Source organism: Anser brachyrhynchus (assembly GCF_964034855.1).
Source record: "Anser brachyrhynchus genome assembly, chromosome: 19".
Classification (NCBI taxonomy): domain Eukaryota; kingdom Metazoa; phylum Chordata; class Aves; order Anseriformes; family Anatidae; genus Anser; species Anser brachyrhynchus.
In genome coordinates, this window is record NC_137712.1 from 2,196,239 (window position 1) to 2,218,662 (window position 22,424).

General features: G+C 43.1%; 2 protein-coding genes across 4 annotated transcripts in view; both read right to left on the reverse strand.

Moving 5' to 3' along the window:
• The window catches only part of RABGAP1 (RAB GTPase activating protein 1), a 71,010-nt gene that overhangs the window by 23,933 nt on the left and 24,653 nt on the right, over positions 1-22,424 (reverse strand). For all 3 annotated transcript variants that reach the window (XM_080561953.1, XM_080561955.1, XM_080561954.1), the window contains exons 11-13: positions 21,623-21,797; positions 19,765-19,858; positions 16,782-16,932 (exon numbers count right to left, since the gene is read on the reverse strand). In XM_080561953.1, the coding sequence (XP_080418079.1) occupies positions 16,782-16,932; positions 19,765-19,858; positions 21,623-21,797 (420 nt within the window). The remainder of the gene's footprint in view (positions 1-16,781; positions 16,933-19,764; positions 19,859-21,622; positions 21,798-22,424) is intronic.
• Positions 235-10,284, reverse strand: GPR21 (G protein-coupled receptor 21). Its single transcript, XM_080562004.1, has one exon. The coding sequence runs from the start codon at positions 10,141-10,143 to the stop codon at positions 9,097-9,099; it is 1,047 nt and encodes a 348-aa protein (XP_080418130.1). The 5' UTR covers positions 10,144-10,284; the 3' UTR covers positions 235-9,096.

A 22,424-nucleotide genomic window follows, 5' to 3' on the forward strand; every position in this document is an offset into this window, starting at 1 on the left:
AGGGCTCAAGTTTCCCACAGGAAAATTATAGAGAGAAGCTTGCCTACAGTGCCCTGCATCATGTATGGATAAAGCATAAACACAAAACGTATGATGGAAGGTTTTCCTGCTCTTGGCAGTTACGTAAAAAGCAGAATATTTGGAGCAGTAAAGATAAGAGGGAAAAGCCACCCACTCCAAAACGAACACACCTTTATCAGCCCGCTTACATAAAAGTCATCGGAGACAAGACATGAAAACATGTGACATATCATTTATTTCTTAAATGTATTTATGATCCATTCAGACCTTTCAAATAAAGTGTACAAGTGCATTTCCGAATAAAAAACTACACTCTTCACACAGCTCTGTAGAACACTACATTTCATCAAGAAACTTGAAGCAAAAACTTCCTATTAAACCACCCATGCATCCTTTGGCTACAATAATATCACTGATCAACGAGTACTGCTATTCAATTCCAGGTTTCCCTTTAAAGAGAAGGAGCATCCTAAAATATGCTACCCCTTCCGACGAGCTCTCTTTAAAGAGAGAATGTTAAATAAATTAGCTAGGCTTTTAGGCAAAACAGTAAGGCTACGTAGTACTGTTGATGCACGATCCATACATTTGGAGAACAGGCAATCCCAGGCTATGTGAAATGCGTCAACAGCCCTTGAAATTTTAGTAGTATCGAGATTACATCAATCCAAAACGAATGGCAGACAAAAATGTAACCAGTGGAACAATCACTGAAATATGTGCAGTTTTTCTTAGGATGGGAAGTGCTGATAACAGATTCAGAAAAGTGTTTATAAAATTCGCTAAGAACCACATTGACATTCTTAAAATTACATATTTTACAAAGCCCTAAACTGTGTGACTGTACAATTACTGCCACGTTAAATCACTTACTTTGAGATACATACATATCTATGTATGTACATCTACAGCAAAAAGGAAACAAACCAAGAGATGTGTGACACAGCTAGAGTACAGGTCAGCTCAAAGGGAATAATACATTTCTTTGAGTTTTAACAGCTCATAGCAAAATTATCTCTTGGAAATAATTATGCAAAGATTGAGGATCAGATATGTACATACTTCGCTTTAATGCAGTTCCATTTAATTTTTAAAAATACGTAGGTTATTTTAAATCAGTAACATCTGTAATTTTTGGCTTAACTATAGTTTTTCCTATATTAGCCTTAGCTGAAAAATCAGCTACAGAAATGTCTATTAAAATAATTGGGCAGAAGTACCTCTCACCCCTCTATTTTAACAACAATTCTGAGTTGGCACAAAATACACATTTTTGGACTCACAACAATAACTGTTCCTCAGCTGCCGTGAATATCAAAATGCCCATCTTCACTACCTCCCCCTTCCCCTGCAGGGTGCAAAACAGAACAAATCAGGCAGAGATCACGGACATTAAGGGGCCTAGGCTGACACCTTAATATTCCACCCTTTGTCACAACTACACGCAGCATCACCGAGTCTTAAGGGTTGGACTGCCTCAAATTCACCTGTTTTCTTTTCTAATCTGCTTTGGTGGATTTTTTTTTCCCTGTAGTTTTTCATAGCAGGGGTTTCACACTCACACCTCTTTCTCATCTTTTAATAAAAAATAAAAATAAAAAAATTCCAGCATTAAAAAGGTGCACAAATTTCTTACAAACACACATACACACTCTTACGTGTGATTTTGTCTATTCCTGGCCTTTTCACCGACGCTCAAAAGAAAAGTACCAGTTGTAACACTACTCATGTACAGAGCTGGATCGTCTCCCCCAGAAAAACTCCTCGTGACAGCCCTCAGGCAGATGCCCCATCCTGCAGAACACTGAAATTATCTGACCGGTGGCTTCTGCTGTCCCAGTGACTGTGAAGGAGCAGACACAGGTGGAATGTAAGGACAAGAGAGCATCCGTAAAGTAAGATCGCTCCACTGCATTTTGTTCAGCAAAGCAACCTAGAAGCACATGCATGCATAGCCTCCCATGCTTGCAGGTTAATTGTAAACAGCATGTGGAAAAAAAAAAAAAAAACAATTAAAAAAGGTACTAATACAATTTTGAACTCCCTGAAGTAAAAGACATACCCACGAGTATTAAGAACAGTAAGAAAGCTCATCATTAGCAATTGCAAACTCATTTCCATCCTGTTGCATTCATTAGAGGAATACAAAATTGAACCTAGTGTTTACATGCTAGAATTACAATAGAAACTTGATTTCAAAGGTTACACATGGAGAGAAATTTATCAGCATAGCAACTTGCAAAACACTGTGCTGTACAGCATTGCTAAAGACATCAGTCTATGAAGACAATAAATGCGATGGCAAATCCTTTCAGACAGTTCAAAAGCATGGCTGGAGGTAATGCTGCTTCCTGTTGCTGAAAGGATTAACTGCACCATTATTTTTAGTAGGTTCTAACAACAAAAATTTATCCCAAGAAATCCCTAATCCCTCAAAAACTGAGGTGATCAGAACCACACATGTACCTTACAGCCCTCAGGGTTTTATTTCTTTGTACACTAAACATCAACTCCTTTGACAGCATCTACAGAAAATGTTTTAAAAAAATGTTTTTATGAAATACTTTTAATACCCAGTAATGCTAATATTTAAAAATACTTCACAGTGTTGTACTAATGTAACTTCATAAAACAAGCAACTTTAGTCAGCTAAAGCTCAAAGCCTTACATTATATTAAAATTGTCCAAAGTTTTCACGCACACAAATATCACTAACACTATAAATAATACCTAAGCCACTTTAGTGCAAAGTCTGTTTTTGCTTCCCCTGACAAATCCCTCTATATTCCTGCCAGCATATTAAAACATCATCCTTTACTAATCTAATTATTGATTTTCAAGGATTCATTTACAGTTGAAATCCTGAAAGAACTTTTGTTTCCCCCAGTTTGGACAAAAAGCGCCGACTTGTTTTGCCACGCATTTGGCTGCCTGTAGCACGCGACCCTCAGGACGCCTGAGGATGACCCACATATGCACAGCAAGACTTGTCCGAGTTCATCTTTAGGAGGGGCCGCTTGAATTTGTGTAACCTTTTAACCGAAGGACCCCCAGCAACGCCTGAGAAGCCTAGGCTTTGAATTCCAAAGCTCCTGTCCTCGTCTTACACGTTCACACAGAGAAAGCAGCCCAACGAGGAGCGCAGGCCGCCCTCCCTCGCCCCTGCCAGGATTTGGTGCCGTGGCTCAGGTGCCGCCCTCCAAACCTGCCCCTCTGTCGGAACCCCCATTCTAAATATAACCTAACCCAACGCACAGCCCCCCAGCGTTTCTCCAATCCTCACGGCACACACAGCCCCTGCGTACAGCCCCGTGCCCAGGGAGCAGCCCCACGCCACCCCCGCTCCGTGGCACCAGGCCGCACCCAGCTCCGTGGCACGAGGCCGCCCCTCGCGTTCCCAGGCCAAAACAAAGACGAGTACCAACTCGGTTTCTCAATGCCAGTAAGGGCAGGTTCACGAGCTGGAGGATCCGTTCTGACCGGACAGATTGCCCAAGCCCACCACAGGTTGTAAACAAAGAACTTGGGGCAGGACGCGAGAACAGAAGACTTAGGGTAACATTTTCACTGAGTGCCAAAGCCCAAGAGAAGCAGATGTTCCACGGGTGAGATCCGCAAACATTTCCTCGCGACAGCCACTACGTGCACAGAGAGCAGGCACAGGCTGTGCACGGGAATGGGGATAAAAACTGGAAGGCAACAGAAGTCAGTAACGAGCAGAGAACCATGAGTGTAGCTGTCTGTGTAACCGACATCTCACACACCTAGAAAACCCTGTGTCACAGGAAGGAACTGGGAAGCTGGCTATGCCCACCCAACTAAATCGGCCCCTTCTCTCTGGGCAGAACACGTCGGTCACCCAGCACGGCACGGGCCCGCCTCAGCTGCCCCCTCCTCCCCGACCGGGGCTGGAGCAGCCCAGGCCCGGCACTGGTGTGGACGGGATCCGAGCGCTGCGGGTGCGGGGAACCCAAGGCTTACACGAGCTGCCCCTGGAGCACAGCCCAGCAAGAAGGGTAACCTCCGTCTTTAACACGTGTGCCATACGGGATACACCCAGGTTAAATACTCCATTGTTCTAACCCAACTTACATCATACCACCAGCGCAGACACACTGCTGGCCCGCAGGCTTCTTTTGTTCATTTCCAACAGCTTTCAGTTTCTTTCTCTAAATATAACGGCACCTGTTTTTACATATACTAGATTTTAATTTAGAAGACCTTTCCTCTTCCAAAAGCATTTTACTGATATAATTTTAGTATTAAATCATCTGCCTTTGCTTATCTGCAGAAAACGTCTTTCCAAGTGGTAACCCTGCAACACCAAGGCAGTAAGGGAAATAACACGAAAATAAGGACCAGGTCAGCCAAAGTTTAGCAGGTGCTTCAAGTACCCAGAACTAAAGATGTGTTAGAACAACCATAAGATAAAACTTCCAAAATCTCTACCTCCTCATAGAGAATTATAATTACCTACAACAGATGAATAAGGTCACTAGAAAAATTTTAATTGGGCGTTTTGTTTGTAATGTCTAAAGGCAGGCTCCTATGCTCAATTATTAGTTCCTAAGAAAAATACTTCCTAAAGCACCAACCTGAATTAGGAGTAGATGCTTAATCAACTTCAAACCCTGATGTGGAATAAGAGCAGACTGAAAAGTTTCAGGCTTCCTGGCTCAGGAAGGTTCAATACTGCTGTTAGCATCCAGTAGCTGGTGATGCCACAAAACAAATACAAAAAACTACTCATCAATTTCGCACACTGAATATTTCCACCTGACCTTACATATATGCTTTGGAAGTGTCTTTTTCAGAACAGACAAGCTTCTTACAGGTAAAAGCTTTATGTGAAGGGGAAAGGGGCGCTGCCACAGAGATGCAGGGCAAGACTAAAATTTGGGAATTCTCATTCAAGTCTTTGCTCTATGAAAGACCCTTCATGCAACCTTGCACTACTCCTGAGATTCTCAGTGCCTCAGTACTTTACACCACTTTCTTCTTGTAGATTTATGACAAATATTCAAAATTGTGGCACTCAGACACTGAGTAACGTCAGAACTGCAACTAGGAGAAACAAATTTCTGAGTAATAAGCAGCTTAAAAAAACAAGTAAAAAATCCCTAACAGCAAATAATGACTGTAGAAACCAGTAATATTTAATATTAAAAACTAATGGTAGACAACAACAAAACTTTTGCTTCACACAAATTAAAAAATATTGTCACCTGATTCAAGATTACAAAATTAATACTTCACAGATCTTCTCCCAGCCTATTTGGAAAATGACAATACTATCACTGCCTCAACACCCAGTAAACTTTTTTTTTTTTTAATCAAGAGTACTAGATGAAGCAAATTAATCACACTGAGAAGTTGTGCGTATAGAAATCCTTTCCCATGATACTAAAAAAAATGCCACTGAATTCCGTCCTGTAAATTGAACCTTCTAGCAGCTTAATTTGAAAGTAAGGCAGATAACCCTAATAAGAAATAAATGTCGAGTCTGAGATGGAATTTCAAGATTAGTTCGTTTAACTATACTACAACATGCCATTTTTATGAAGACGGAATTTGATTTCTATGTTCTCTTCATCGTGGCACTCATATGTGCAATGCTCTTGATACCAATTTCTAAATCACTAGGCACACTCGAATACAAATAGAGCCAAGAAAGGATTAGCTTCATATGTACAACGATGAAAGCGATCCGACTGGAAAGTTAGCTGCCTAACAACTCATAGCACATATTGTGATGAAAAGGACTACAGTGCCTCACGTTAAGTCCATGGCAAAGGATGTTGAATGGAATGCCGAGCAAACAAGGTAATTCGTTTCAAAATTATTTCTTCCACAGCTGGCACAGTGAGCTAGATCCACCCCCGTGCAGTTTCACTGAAAACAACAGGCTCAAATGTTATGAATATTTAAACCATCTAATCACCTACTGAACTCAACCAACCTTAAATTAATTGACAGGGGAAATTAAAAAAAAAAAAGATAAATTAACACAGACAAAATTAGAAATACCTGAAACTAAACGAACGAGGCTACTGAGGCAACATTCCGAAGTGCCTCTGGACATACCGGACGGAACCTGACCACATCAGCTGGCTGCAGCTCTGCCCTTCACCTCTCAGACTTCAGGTTCTGATTTTCGCCTCTTATGGAAAACACCTGAGCCGATGAAGACTTTGAGATGTGTATGGCAACTGAAGAAAAGCCTAGCTGTTAGGAATATTGACTAGAACTTTAGCTGCAAAGCAACAACAGCTGCAAAAATGCATCTACATCCGTAACAACCACTGCACTGAGTACAGCTCTAGGCTTACAGCTGAAGTAGCAACTGCTTCAACTCGAGTTAAATCTCCATGCCATCGTTTAGAGCCCTTGATTTATTTTAAACTTCCCAACTTTCTCAAAAAGTAACATACAATACTCCTACATAAATCTTTTACTCATGTCACAAAAACTGAAATAAAAGCCACAATATTTGTAGTCCAGCTCCCACTTAAACCTGGAACTGCCATTTTTAGGGTTTTAGGCCCTAGCAGATTAGTTTCTTCTATTAAATTTAATCAAATGTTATTTTACTGCGGGATTGCATCACTTCAAAGACGTGGAAACGTTAGCTCAGGTGAAGAGTCAGAGGAAAGCTACTGAGGAGTCTACCTGAGATGCTGTTCCAAAAGATGCCACGCAGAAATGCTTTGATATTGGTGACTCAAGCCCTTACATTGCCCCCCCCATGCCCTAATACCTACAAAACACTAGGAACAATTAGCCAGCTGGTGTGCCGCGAGCTTATTACACCGTTTACAAGTGACTCACTACACCGTTATGCTCTGCTCCCCCACGGCTGTCTGGCATATTCAGGTGCCTCTAACCAGAAGTCAGACTGCAAGAACTGCAAGAACCACCTCTGCTACGTCTGTGGGAAGGCCACGGCGAACGCCCTCGCTCTAGACGCTGTCTTAATACAGAAGAGCACAAGTAACGTCGTGAAGGCATCAGGATTTAAACAGCCTTCATCCCTAAGATTTCAGATGAACGAAGGAGGAAGCTTATTCGGAGAGGTTTGGGCGATGGATGAAATACTCTGAATGCCGACCACAACGTGACTTAGACACGGTTTGTAGCAGCGGCTCTCAACCCAAACTCAGCAGCAGCAGCCGGGGTCTCCCCAGGAGCGGGACATGTGCTGTGCTTGCGGGGGGACTCGTGCATCAGCGCTTGCTGCTGAGCAGGACCAGGCATGCCGGGAGCGCCCTGGTGCCCTCCTCCAGGCACAGCGTGGAAGACCAGGGGCTGGAGCACGCAGCACATCAGAGCAGGGTATGTAGATGCTTGCGGGAGGGGCAGTGTAGACCACTTTAAAACAGATCATCTCAGTCAATGACAACAGTAGAGCTGAAACCAATTAACAAATACACAGAGTCTTCCCTTCGGCCAAAAGAATTACCCTGCTTCTAAAATATTCCTCTGAAATTTATTTTCCCTATTTTTTTTATTCCTTTCTCTGTATGGCTAACAGCGTCCACCAACAGCAACTCTAACACAAGAGCTCCAAGAATTCCCCCCGGTCACAGCAGTCGAGCACAGGGCGGGAGCACAACGCGGTGACCGCGGGCGGGCGGGCGCAGCACCAGCTGCAGAGCAGAGCTGTGCCTGCCAGGGACCCCCCGGGCCGCAGAGCCGGAGCTACAAAAGGTGATGCAGATGTAATCCATTACTACAGGAAAACGTGGTTCACAAACACTTTCCTATTCCAATATGGCATCAGTAAAGAGACAGAGATATTCTTTAGAAAAACCCATCAAGTGAGGGCCGCACTGCATTCGAACAGCACTACAATACTCAGAAACACCTCACCTAAGCTAGCTTGGAAAAAGTCGTGGTCAATGAGACTTTGTTTCTCAGATACCGTACATTGTTTGACCAGTTAAATATGCGTTTGCCAACAGGATTTAGCTCCTGCTATATTCGAACCATCTTTAATCCCCTGCAGCCTAAAGAAAAATGTCTCTGATTTAGCTCTGTGCACTTATGAATAACTCAAATACTACAGTTAAATTTACAACATAGTTCCCTTAGCTGTTTAGAAGACAATTGTTTTCTTTCCTTTCCCCTTAAGTTCTAGTATGTAAAATATCAGAAGAATTTAGATTAAAAAAAAAGGGGGGGGGGGGAGATGTTATTTTTAAAGTTGTTCTTGAGAAAATTTCCACACAAAAATGTGGCATTTCTCCACTGTTTTGAGAATAATTTTCACATGTTGGCATCATCCTCGAGTGACTGCCACAACTCTGCTATCATAAAACGACAAGTATTTTCTCTTAGCTTATCAAAACACATTTTATTTAACTGCTAGATTTGGTCTGATCCAAGTTTTTCTTCCTACTTCACAACAAATAGGAGAATGCAGATGCCACGCTGATCGCACGCAGGCAGCCTACCAGAGGAAGGGGCACAGAAGCCGGATCGCTCCCCCTACGCGTACGACTGCCCAGACCAGGTTGCTGCACCCATGGCTCAGTAAGACTTTAAGTTCATGCTGAAATGTTCACATTGTTCACTACTGTTCTAGAAATCCTGTCTAGGTAGCACTGAAAAACAAATTGTTTGGCCCCTTCTCTTACGACGCTGGAAAATTGTGTCGATATACTTTGGCATATATTAAAAAATCCCTGTAATACACCATATACCGTGACATTTCCACTTCAGATCTATCATTTACATGTGAAGCACGAATCTCCAAAGAACCTAGTAGAGCTGTAAGAAAGACTACATTTTGCTGAAGCTCTCAGACACCCACTCCATTCAGTCACACCAGCTGGAGAGGTAACTGTCAAGATACAGCTTTATTCTTAAAAATGAACATGGAGGTGAAACTCCACGGCCGCCTCCACAGCAATAAATTTTTAAAAGTGAAATCACAATGATATGTGCTCCTGATTCTTCTATGTCAGCAGCATTTCTCAGAAACCTTTTTGCAAATCTGGACATCTTAAAATCATATTTAATTTTTTGCAATTTACAGAGTTGTCCCTGCACTTCCCAGTCAAGCCGATAGGTGTCTTAGACATGACATCCATTGGAAGATCTTTTGCTCCTAGAGGTAGAGGAGTCCTTAGCTACCCTCTGTCTAGCACAAGAGGCACAAATAGCCCCCGAGAGACGCTTAAGCCCCTTCTGAAAGACACTGTTGGAGAGACTGTAAATGACACAGTTGCAGAAACTGTTGCTAATGGCAAGCCAAGTGGTCAAGAAGGACGCAACGCGGTTACTATAGACATTGGAGCTCTCCAGCAGAAAATAGATGATGTAGGGCAGCCAGAGGATGTAGAAGACACTGGTGATACGGAAAAGAACCATGGCGTAGCGCTTGTCCGGGCAGGGCTGGGCCTCCCCAGTCTCCCCGTCCTGAGAGCTGAAGCGCACCCGCCTCTCGTTGATCTCCTTGGTGTGCTGCTGGCAGATGCGGAAGATGTTGAAGTACGTGAAGCAGACGGTGAAAGCAGCCGGGGCGTAGAGCATCACCACGATGAAGAGAGTGAAATAGGGATCGGTGTTCCAGGAATTGGCACACCACTGAAACACATCCCCGTGATATCCAGGCTTTCCCCAGTGGAAGGAGGGTAAGAAGACGAGGCAGGAGTACAGCCAGATTATCAGGATGCAGATCCGCAGTCTCCACGGAGTAACCAGCGTGTTGTAGGTCAGCGGCTTTGTGATGGCGATGTATCTGTCAATACTAATGCATGCCAAAGAGGCCATGGAGACGCTCTTCAGCACCGACACCACGTAACCGAAGATTTGGCAAACCAAGGACTCACTCAAAACAATGGGATAGTGCAGCAGAGACAAAGAAGGCACCAGACAGCTCACGCCCACCAGGAGGTCAGCATACGCCATGGTCTGTATGAAGTAACTGGTGGTGTGGTGGTTCAGCAGAGGTGCACAGTGAAAGACAAATATCACGATGATGTTGCCCGAAATAATCAGCACCATGAGGAACACGATAACGACCACTTCCAGGAGGCAAAAATTGATGGTCTCCAGATAGCTAATGGCCAGGAGGCAGAAGGGCCGGCCACTCTGGTTGCCGACCAAGGAGGAGTTCATCTTGAGCACTGCAGTGGTCTCCTCACTTCATGCTCCTGCCTGCTGCCTGCAGCCACTCCAGGCAGCCGCTGTCATTGCGGCTGGTGCCGTGTGTGCAGCAATGTCAAAACCGGAGCTCCAGTCCCCGGGGCTGCTCCAGATGCCGCCGCGCATTGTCTGCAGCACAATCCCCCTCGGAAGCCGGCTCCCCGCCGCTGCCGGCGCACCGGGACCCGGCGGCGGGCATGGCAGCAACTTCGTGCAGCCGCACCGGGGGGGCTCTGCCGGCCCCGGGGGGCTGCTGCCGGCCCGGGGTTGGGGGGGGGGGGAGGGCTGCGGGGCCGGGGGGCAGCAGGAGGGACGTTCCCCGGGCCCGGGCGGGACTCCTCCCGCAGCTGACAGAAGAGAAGGGGAAAGCGTTTTACAGCATCATCCCCGCCCTGCTCCCCCGGCCCCCCCCCCGGGCGCCCCCCGCCGGCCGCCCCAGCCCCCCCCCCGGTGCTCCCGTTCCCGGGATGCGCGGCGGGGCGGGGGTCCCGGCCCCTCTCCCTCCTGGCTCCATCTTGCCCGCCGCTTTGTTCCCGGCTCCCCCCGCCGCCGCCCGCCGCCCCGGCCCCCTCCCCCGACCCCCACCCCCACCCCGCTCCCCCCCCCCTCCGCCGCCGCCCCCCGCCCCTCACCTGCCGCCGCCACCCAGCCCCGGCGCGGCCCCGGCCGAGCGCGGCGGCGGAGCTCGGGCCCGGCACTGCGGAGCCGGGAGGGAGGGGAGGGGACGGGAGGGAGGGAGAGGAGAGGAGGGGAGGGCGGCAGGAAGGGGAGGGCGGCGGCCAGGAGCGCGCCGAGGGCGCGGCGCCGCCGGCGGGGACCCGGCAGCCCCCCCCCCCCCCCCCCCCGGGAACCCCCCCGGTCCCCTCCCGCACACGGAGCGGCCTCGCCCTGCGCGCCCCCGCGGCTGCGAGACGGGCGGACGGACGGACGGATTGATGGATGGATGGACGGATGGAGGGATGGACGGATGGATGGATGGACGGACGGACAGACGGACGGACGGACACCTGCCCTGCTCCGCGCCCCCCCCTCGCTGCGTGCCGGGTGCGAGCAGCCCGAGCCCGGGCGTGAAATGAGCGCCCAGGGCTCCGTTGAGGCTCTTCCCCGGGGAACAAACGCTCATTCGGGGGGAGAAAGGAAACCCACCCTGGGTCTTCCTGCCTGCCGCGGCCCGCGTTGCTCAGGAGACACCTGAATGCGAGGACACGAGAGCCCGGCGGTGCGTCTCACCAGCTCGGGGGGGCTCCTGCACCCTCACAGCCACACGCCCGGCTCTCCGACCGCTGGCGGTGCCCGAGAAAACCCAAACCGACCGCTGACGGTGCCCAAAGCAGCTGCACAAACTGGAAAACCTGAGGGCATTCCCGTGGGCAAGCGTGCAAGGGATTCACAGCAGCCCTTACACGTGAATTCGCACCACAGACTAACGCGTCACGCACAGGTAAGCAGAGAAACCTCTTCTGCGCACACCGGCATAGGTGTCACAACAGGATACGGGCACCTTGTCTGCAAAACCAGGGGAAAACACCCAAGAGCCCTCTGCTCGCTCAACGTGCTGGAAAACACATCCCTGCAAGATGCCGAAGCTCACTTTGCAACACCGGACCGACTGCTCCACAGCCACGACGCGGGCAGGCCGTCCCTACGGGAACTGGGCTTTGAGCCCATCAGCCAGCAAGGGACTGGAACGAGGCTCTTCAACAACTGAAGTCCTTTCACCAAAAACGCAAGCACACAGCTGTTGTGTGCCAGTGCAAGTCCACACACCAAATTCCATCGGTACCAACAAGCCCAAGGTTTTGGCTAACGCAAGCCAAGTGTTTGTCGCACTGTGGGATTTCTAACGGGAAAGGAATTCGCCAAAGGGATGAGTCTCAGGGCAATCACACTGCTGCACTTGGGATTTCAGTTGACCTGTAGGCAGAAAAACCATTCTACAATGTATTTGCACTGGCCAAAAACCTTGGTTGGACAACACCGTGACTTGGCAAATCTATAGGCAGTCTCCTGCAAAACTCTGAAAACCAAAATCGCATTTTTGCACCTTATTCCACCCCCCAGCCCCCAAAGATCACTTCACTGTTGTCCTTCATTTCTGTTATAATTTATGGCATTTCTACTCATGGAAAGTTAAGTACTAGAACTGTAGCTAGGAAACATAAACTTTGAATTAAATTTAGGCAAGTGTATTGTGGTTGTACAAAAAACAAGCTCTGATTGAATTACTGCTGGAGAAATGATCTCCTATCTTTCCAAAGCAGGGAATGATTTACATACCAATTGATTCACATAGTATTTCTGGATCCTTAGGCATGAATAGGCACATTATAAACATCTTTAGTAAAACAGCACACATTGAACCTTAAATATATCTCAGATATAAAAGTAAGGTGGTATTGGAAATCCTGAGACTGCCCAAAACAACATCTGCTTGCTCAAATTTCAAAACAAAAGATGTCCCACCAAATCAAAAAGTCTTCACTGTTTTATTTTTATTACTATTTTATTAAGTCCAAGCTTAACTCCTTTATAGCTGACAGGTATTTCTATGTCAGAGTTTTCTCCCTTTAATTGACAGCCTATTGGTTCTTCAACAGTGACAGCTCTGCCCAGAGTCCAAGCCAACTGCTCCATGACGTTACAACGAGAGCTCCTGGGAGACCTACTGCTTCTAAAAGATAATTAAACTTTTATCACCACGTGATCAAAACTAATCAAAGGGAGCTACAAGTTCAGGCACACCAACACCAAGACTGTCATACTTCTATTACGCCGCGATTCACAGATGTACATTAAGTTTAATTTCGACGGATCACACACAGTTGTGGCTCTCTGTACGCCTGAAAACTCAATGGATACTTCTGAATTTAAATGAATATATGGAAACCTGACTGTGATACACGTGGAAAATAAATGTTAGTCACCCACAGCTAAAGTACTGTTACATTTTATGCCACTGGTAAAGCAACAAATTCAGTCAAATAATGGTAGTGACACATCAACCTATTTCTTCCTTAAAAATTCGTATCATTTGCTCCAAGACTCGGTGCGTTTGGTAGAACTTCCATGTACTATAATCCTCTGCTCATGGAGACAAAATAGGGGGAAGATGAGAAAGGGAATAGCGAGAGTCCCGCTCTAAGAAAAATTGGAATAAACTCATCTCTAGCTAGGCCTTGATTTTCTATCACAAATGTTATTGCAGGGTAACATCCCAGGATACTCATTCTGCCACTGTTTTATTATTATTATTGTTTAAATTTGTGCCACCAGATGTCCCTCTCATGTTGGATTTTTCTTAATGTAGTGCATTTATCTGGTTCAACAGTTCATTGTTTCTTTTTTTTTTTTTTAATTATTTTAATCTTTCAACCTTATTTCCTCCCACACAGACCTATATCCAAAAGCTTTTAGTTTCTCCTCAATATTGTAAATGTCAGGTTTTTAAAATTTTGGTATTATGGAGTACTTATCCACTAAAAGACCTCCACTGATCTGAGAGATTCAATAGCTGTATTAATCCTCTTTAAAAACATTGTCTGAAAAGTAGGTGATGCCTATTTTGCTTTGTAACACGATTTATTTATTTTTTTAACTTGTATGGTAGTTTTACAAGTCTTCCATTCAGCACCACTCCCCATCCATCTATGACTGTCAAAAACACAAAGTATTTTTCCTTCAGGTACCCGTTAACACCTGGAGCAAGTCCCCATCTCTCCCCTCCTACTGTTCAATGGCTGAAAGCCTAAAGATTAACAGCCATAACCACGACTGCCAAAGTCCTATCAGGAACAGATGCCTCTCAAAGGATTGTCTAGATCATTTTACCTAGAGTTTCCTTTCTGTCCCCAGTAGGGACATGACCTTAATTCATTGGGCTGGCTTTCATCCACACTCCCCATCACGAGCATGGCAATCTGGAGTTGCTAAAAGCTTTGTTATTGCACACAGATGGTGTGCAAATTCTCAAAAGTAATTTGAAATACCACAGTGGTGCAACACTTCTGCAATAACGAAAGCACAGAGTACAAACCCAACTAGTGCATATCAAAGAAACGTGGAACAAATAATTAATACACGTTGTCACCACGACCAGAACGCGGCACTGCACCTTGAGGCCTGGTTTCAACGCTGGCTTTTATGCACAAGTCAGATTCAAGAAGAGAACTAGATACAGCCTTCACTGGTGAAACCCATTGCAAGACACTTCTCTTTTCATCATTCAGTAGTCACACTTCAGTAGTAAACAAGAAATTATTCTTGCAGCAATTAATTTGCAAAAGAAAGCTAAAAACAGTTCTCCAAGCACCAGAGGCCAGAATTCCATTGGAAAGCATCAAACATCAAAAGAAATACTGGGGAGCCTGCATCCAACACCCTGCTCACAAGAAAAAGGAAAAAAAAAATCACTGAAAGAGACCAGAAGCTTTTGAAGCAGCTGTCAACACAGATCCTTATTAATTTGGGACTGTTCTGCCACATGGGGTCGTGAAAAGCATGGCAGAAATCAAATGCAGCTACAGAAATAGAGGTCAACATTAAGAGAGCAGGGGCACGGGATTAGGAGTGCTCAGACTGGCTTACTGCACCTCCTACCTGCACTGAAGAGCAAAGGTTTTGCATCAAGTCATGCTTCAACTCTGCGCCACAGCAGTTATTTCCTTACAGAACATTTTCAGTGGACATTAACAGAAATAAGTGCACTCCTGCCAGAGCAGGATTAGCGTTAGTGACATGCAAAACATGACGGAGCGTTACGAGGCCAGCGACACAATAGATTAGAAAAGACCCTTGCCTTCACATGACTCATGACTTTCTTTTTTGGACATTCTCTCTTGTGCATTGGTGCATTTTGACTACAACTGAGCTGTTATTTTCAGAGCTGTTATTTTCAGAGCTGTAAGAATAACCAGTCACATCAGAACTCCAAAATTATCAAATAATCTATGAAAGGCATGAAAACAAAAAAAAAACAAGGCCAAGATGCTATTCAGCATTATTATACTGTTGGCGTACACTATATACGATGGGTCTGCAAGCATCATCTTCCCAGGTCCTGAACTCATGTCCTCAACAGTATACGACAGAAATCATATGACTGCAGCAGAGTCTGAAAATAGACATTCAGTGCTTGTTTTCTTTAATTCCTTAATTAGTTTATATGCTGAACGACCACTGCAAGTATAGCCAGTTCTTTTGCTGATCAGTTCATTTGCTCTCCCTTGCACTTGGACTCTAGAGATGCTTCCAACGCATTAGATCCAGGTTATTTCCTTTGTGTCTGCTAAATGTGAGTGAGTGGAAAGGTTTCACAGATTTAAAAACCGTTACACAATTCCTTTTTAGATCACACAGATAGCACCAGTATGTGTCATCAACTGTGCTACAGAGATCACCTCTCTGATACCAAAATACTGAAACAGGAACAAGTGACATGGTCACCTGCTCAACAGGCAATTAAAACAACACAGCAAGAGTAACTCTGGTATGCTCCTTGCAAGAGCACTCAACCTCCGTAATATTTGTATGATTTATGTACCACAGATACAAGTTACAGTTCTACTATGCAGGTACCAATATTAAGGAATTCACATCAAGTTTCTCCTACGTTCAGTAAGCGTGTGTGAGTATTTATGGCAGAACATTTTTAGCTAATCTAACATGATTCATTTGAATCATGTAGGATCCTTCCTACAGGATGCCAGCAGAAACCAAGTTTAAATTCAGAAGCCCTCTTACCCTCAGAATAAGATCTTTAATTGCTCCCCATGAATCTGTGCCATCAGAACATAAATATACAGAGACTGATTCAGTTGTTTTGCTTTTTTAGCTGGTGAACAATTAGTTTGTTATTTTAATACTAAGCCTGCATCATTAACAATGTCTAATATAGTCCTTCTAGACATGAACATTTGATGAAAGTAGTAAAATACAGCTTATCTATAAAGATAATGATCAAATCCAAATCAGCGTATTGGGAGGGAAGAGAGATTTCATTTTGTGACACATTTGTTACTCTAGAACTCTGAGAAACACTGAATGATGTCTGTATCTGTTTTTTTTTCTTTTCCTGTATTATTGAGGTCAGCATTCAAGATAAGAAGTTAAAAAACCGCTGCTAATGCAAAATGTCCAAAGTGCTCTGCTTTTTCTATCTAAAAAAAAAAAACACAAAAACCAAACCAAACAAACAAAAAACCACCCTGCAATTTCAACTAGCACTGGATTTTTAACATAAACATTAAGACAACGGAACAAAATTCAGCCTTCTTTCAGGAAATCCAAACAAGCAAAGGAAATGAGCTTCCTGAATCTGTCAGTTACGAACGCAATTAATAGAATATTAATTTCTGACAAAGTAATTCAGAACCAATCCAAGTGTAACAGAAGCAGAACTATGAAATGAAAGTGTTCTACAAATACTGTAACAACTAATTTTTCTTGTTATTTTTGTTGTTGTCGGGAGGATTGAATTATCCTCACTAGTTCACATATATTCAGATATACTCATGAGCCTTTAAACAAGACGTTACATACTTGGAATTCTCTGTATTTCCATTCATTAACTTATGGGGGTGGGGAGGAAGATGGAAAATAAAATAGCACTCTACCTTTGTGATGAGAATTCGGTACTTCTCCACCAGGTGATCGTTGTTATGACACCCTGCCAGCAGCTGCCACACTTCTCCTCTCAGGGCCTCAGGGACACCACTTCTCACGAGCGCTGACAATGTCTTTGGCCTGACGCTCAGATTGAGGTGCCTGGGTGTAGAGGAAGCCTTTGTTACTATTATCCAAGTACATATAAATGAGCACATGAACAACAACTGAGGTGCAACACCTGACATGACAAATGACAGGAAGCTCAAGATACTCCACATATTGTCAAGAGTAAGTGAAATTCTTCTGAAGAGTGAAAAGTTATTAAAAAAAAAGATTTAGAGAAGCACTCTGCAAACTCTTTCTTTGATTCCTATTAAATTTAAATACAATATAAGCATAAGCTATAAAACACTCAAGAAAACAGAAGTCCACAGCAAAAACTACAACTGGAGGACAGTACCACATTGTGTAAATCCCAAGTGCAAACTGCACGAACAACAGAAAGAGCTTGCAGAAGCACGTACTGCGCTCTGGTCCTTCTATGCCAGAGTAGGCAGGTGACCAGCTAACCTGTTTTGGTAGCAGAGCTATCAAAACATCTTGCAGGGCTTTCTAACTGCATCCATACATTTGAACAGCTTTCACTGTTACACAAGCTAGTCCCATCTAAACATTTTTTTTGAGTGAAACTGGTTGACAGCCCATAAATTACAGCACTGCAAGTTGTAAAAACTAAACTTAATTTATGCAGTTACAGAAAGTGAAGCCGAACAGTCCATTTGTGGCTCAAACATTAAAATCCCAAAAAACAGAGTCCTTCAATCAATCATATTTTTTTCTACAGTTACTGAAAGAAAACTTCTTAGTAAAATGATTAAGAGGACTGATAGACAAACCAGGCAAAAACTGAACTTGTCAACATTGACTGCATTCTATTAATAAACTCGTGCTTAACAATCTTTATTAACAGTCTAACATACGTGGATGATAATTTTACACGTGCTGGGAATCCTTGTTGCCTTCCTCCCGTCTACAGTGTTCCCACACAATAACCTGGAGCCCAGCCATCCTGGACACTTAAATCAGCTCGTACCATAAAGTCCACCTTCACTTTGTTTTCTCTAAACAAAACCAACTATAATCAAGATAATATTTCTATAATAGTTACACTCATATTTATATACATTTATATTTACATACTTATATTTCCTATTTATATGAATATTTATATCAAATACTCACTATACAAAATACTCAAATCACAGAACAGTTTGCAAAGGCCTATTAAATGAAAGATTTACCTTAATCTTAGACCAAAATAAGTACAACAGTAGCTCTAATGAATACAGCCATGAGCTATAAGGCTGTGATCACACACTACTAGATTTTTCCAAACTATTTTGAGATAAAAAACCTGACTCACCAGTTATAAAACAAGCCAGATATTAAGAAATCACAAAATACCAACACATTTAATTGCTATACAAATCGAATGATAGGATTCTAAAAACCTAGCATGAAACTACCTGAACTCTGATTTTTATGATTTTCAATCCTCTTATGTTAAAAGCTCAAGGATCATTACTTCCAAATGCTTATTGTTGGTTAAGAAGGAAAGCCCTTTAACACATATTAAAGCTGTTGTTGCCAGCATTAGCAAAGAAGCACTTCATATCCTCTTAAAGCTGCCAAAACATTTTCAATGGGAGTCAGGTGGCTTAATTATCTTTCAGCCCTTGGAAGAATTACAGAAAATGCAAGTTGAAAGAAACTTTCCCATAGCAGCAGATGCATAGAGCTCATCTGTTAACGATGTTCTTACAAGTCTAAGAAAGGGAAGAAAAAGGGATCATGTATCTTTTTAGCACAGCCTTCCCCTTCTTACAAAGGTGTCCATATCAGACGTGCCCTTTCCTATCAAATTAGTGCAACACAGTAGTGCAAAACCAAATGGTAGCAAAAGCACTTACTTAAATAAGCACTAAGCAATAGCAAAAATAAGAAATAATACCACGTTGTGATAACCTTAAATTAAAGGCTGATGTGACCTCTTAGCCTGGTCATTTTCCCTCATTTAAAGTGCATGACTTCATTTAATCTCTGCTCTCCTACTCCTTAGATCTAACACTCTGTTAAGACCTTTGGTTGCTGTACACTCCTTGTCCTGCTCTTCAATAACATTAGGAAGCAGAAGGCAACAACTAAAGCAAGAGCTGAAATGTAGCACACTGGAGCTCAATCCAATGTTGTGCTTGTTGTCCTGTTTTGCCAAAAAAAAAAAAAAATTTCAGTAATTAGCATCACTTTCTTAAAACTGCTCAGGCTACTTCAAGGCGACTAAAAGATCCTTCACGAAGGGAAGGCAGGTGTTGCATTAGCAACTTGACTGTTGAGAAACGTGCTTCTTGTAAACTGGCATTTTGGAGGAAAAAATAGAAGAACTTATATACTTCCTTCTTGGCAGGCTCTGGAGCCATCTCACTTCAGAGAAGGGAGGAAAAGCATCTTCTGTCCAAGTACAAATCTCCTGTACTCTTAAGCTGCAGTTACTAGGATATGACAGCTGCAGGAAAAATGGCTGTGAACTACATCAGAATTACAGACAGGAATGGAAGTGATCTATGCAAAATAAAGACAAAAGAGCTGCATTTTCTTTATATTATTAGTTTAGATTCTTCTTCCAAAGAGTTTTAGTCAAGCTTACATATAAGTAACACACTTATTTTAAGAGATACAAGAAGCTAAAGAAGCAGCATAAGTGAATTTCTGTGCTGTATTTAAACATGCACTCAAAATGAAAATACTTGAAACACTCTGAAGAAATCAGAAAACACAAAGCCAGAGAATATGGAGTGTTCTGGGGATAAAAGAGGACTAAATCCATAGTCATCTTAACTGGCTTCTGGAAATACGAAAAAATCCAGGCAGAAGGAGCAAACAGGCTGAGAATATTCAGAATTTTAATTTTCAGAATGCGATTTTGCAACTTACCATTTGGACAGCAGCTCTCCCCACGTCTCAAGAATTTTTTCTGCACACTCTTTGGAAACATCTCCAGAACCACTCAAGAGAGGTTCATCGTTGTCTGCCAGCAGAATAAAGGAGATGCTATGAGATCAAGAACCATAACGCTACCTCTGCAGGTATAAATATTGCTCTCCTAAGAATTCCTCGTTTGTGGATGCGCTGCTTGTGCACTCAGCCCAGAAAAGCCAGAAGTCTTTTCAAAGGAGCACAGATGTGATAAAACACAGAAGGCAAGCTTTAACGTGAAATTCTGGTTAAAAAAATAAGGTAAAAAAATTACCACAAGGGTGTCCAAACACCTGGACACAAGGACCCAGAGAGGCTGTGGAAACTCCATCATTGGAGGCTGTCAAAATACAACAGGACAGCCCTAAACAACCTAACTAGCTGGATTCACACTGAGGCAGGACTAGAGACCTCCACAGGTCCTCTCCCATACAAGTACTTCTATTATTCTATCCCAGACTTTTGGACGATTACAAAAATTGTCCAAGAGCACAACTCTCTGTATATATATATATATAAATAAAAAACACAAACTAAAATAATAAAAAAACTAAAAAGACAATAAAAGCAATATGGTTCCACTGACCAGCTGCAGGCTCAGCCCCGTTGTTGCAGATCCATGACAGTCCACAAGCTGTTTTAACTGTTTTGTAGTTTTACTTTGAAACCTGGTACTTTTTGATAACATCCCTGACTTAAAGTAAACAGCCTTTTGAACCAAACATTTTCAATTGGGGGTGGGGGGTGTACAGATTAGCATAATCGCAGTAATTCTTTTCTTTTTGAAACCAATATTAAACTGATGTACTCCCAGATATTTTAAAATGCTAATAGCAGGTATCACACACAAAAACTACATTTCATCAATAGAGTAGTCAATATTGGTTTTGTGTTATTCAGGAAATAGCATAGATTTAGTAAAAAAGACTGTATCTCAGCTGACACCTGAAATTGTCAGCAAACTCTTGCAATACTGCAACTTCTGTCTTCTGCAAACAAAATACCTATGTTCCTGGTCTTGAAAAGAATGCCACTGTGGTAACACACAGAGGTTGGAGAATCCTTATGAATAATACTTTGCAAAAGGAGTTAAATTTCAAACCTTTTTTTATTTTTTTAATAAAGGGAAGGTAAAGCACAGAAATGAAACAATTCACCTAAGGTCACACAGAAGGTCAGCAGAAAAAGCAAAAAAGCAGAAAGTCATCTGCACTTCAGCTCAAAGCTGTAAAGCCAGATGTTTATATACTCAGAACTAGTCCATATTTTGGCTTAAGAGAATAAAAAAATAAATAAAGAAGCCAGAAAGATATATTGAAAATGCATTAAGGTTCAGACTAGGCAGCTCCTGATAGAGTTTTATGTATTACAGATGTCTGTATTTTTCTCTCCACTAAAAATGCTGCTTGCTTACATTTCTAAATATCAGCTTCTCATTTTCACTCTCAAATCTTTTCACAGCTGCTCAGGGAGGGGCAGAAGCTACATGATAATCCCAAATTTTTAGCAGCTTCTTTTCACATTGTTCCAAATATATCACACACGAGGCTTCGTGAGGCCTGTGCTGAGCAAAGCACAGACAGCACAGAAGCGGCAGACAGGGGAGAGGCCGATCCAGGAATGCAGGGGTACTGGTTACTGAATACTCACAGCATTAAAGCAAGATTTAAACAAGAAAAACAAAACAAACAAACAAACAACAACAAACTATCAGCAGGACAGAGTCTGACTGGAAAGTATTCAACAAGTTTCATAGCTATTACTTAAAAGCTACCCTTTCTTTTGAAGTATACAAAGTACGCAATCCACTTCTTACCTTCCTCTTCATCATCCTCTGGAGGAGAAGGAATCATCGAGCCCTGCGACCCAGACTGGGGCAGGCGAAGAGAAGGGCTTGCTGTAGTTTTTCTTCTCTCCCTCTCTGATTCACTTTCTAGACACACAACTTCATACAGCGTGTCCGAGTTATTCTTTCTGTCCTTTTGCTTTATCTAGGAAAAAAGAAGTTTCCTTTTACCAAGAAAAGGTATACAAATCTCCATATTACTTCATAAGGCTCTACCTCCTCTTTTTAGAATAGGAGAGCTGAGACAGAAACAATTTTCATCACATTCTGCAGTGAAAAACGTTCAATCTGTGCAGCACCCTCAATGCATCATGCCAGCCTGTAAATGTTCCCATCCCTAACGTTGTGTAACAAACCCTAAGCATGCTTTCATACCTTTCAAATGCAGTCTAATTTCTCTTTTCTAACTTTCTGGGCATACTGGCAGGAGCAAAGGGAGAATTCTAATAAGAATTGTTCACATTTAGTTTCCCAACGTGACGATGTCCTTAGCAATGCCTCCAAGTCAGCTATCTGTGCATATGTATTGCTGTGGACAATACAGGCACACAAACTGGTGGGTCCCCAGGTTTATTACACGGACCTGTTTCATCCTTAATTTTCAATGTTTCACACCTTCCTTTCTTTTGAAATGAAGGTCTTTCTCTGTGAAATTGTTTCAGATTTTTGATGCAGTCCAAGAATTTTATTTTTTTTTTGTCATAAAGTAATAAAACGGAAAATAGAAAAGGAAAGGTGAAGAAAAGAGGAAGATAAGATTTATAATCATTAA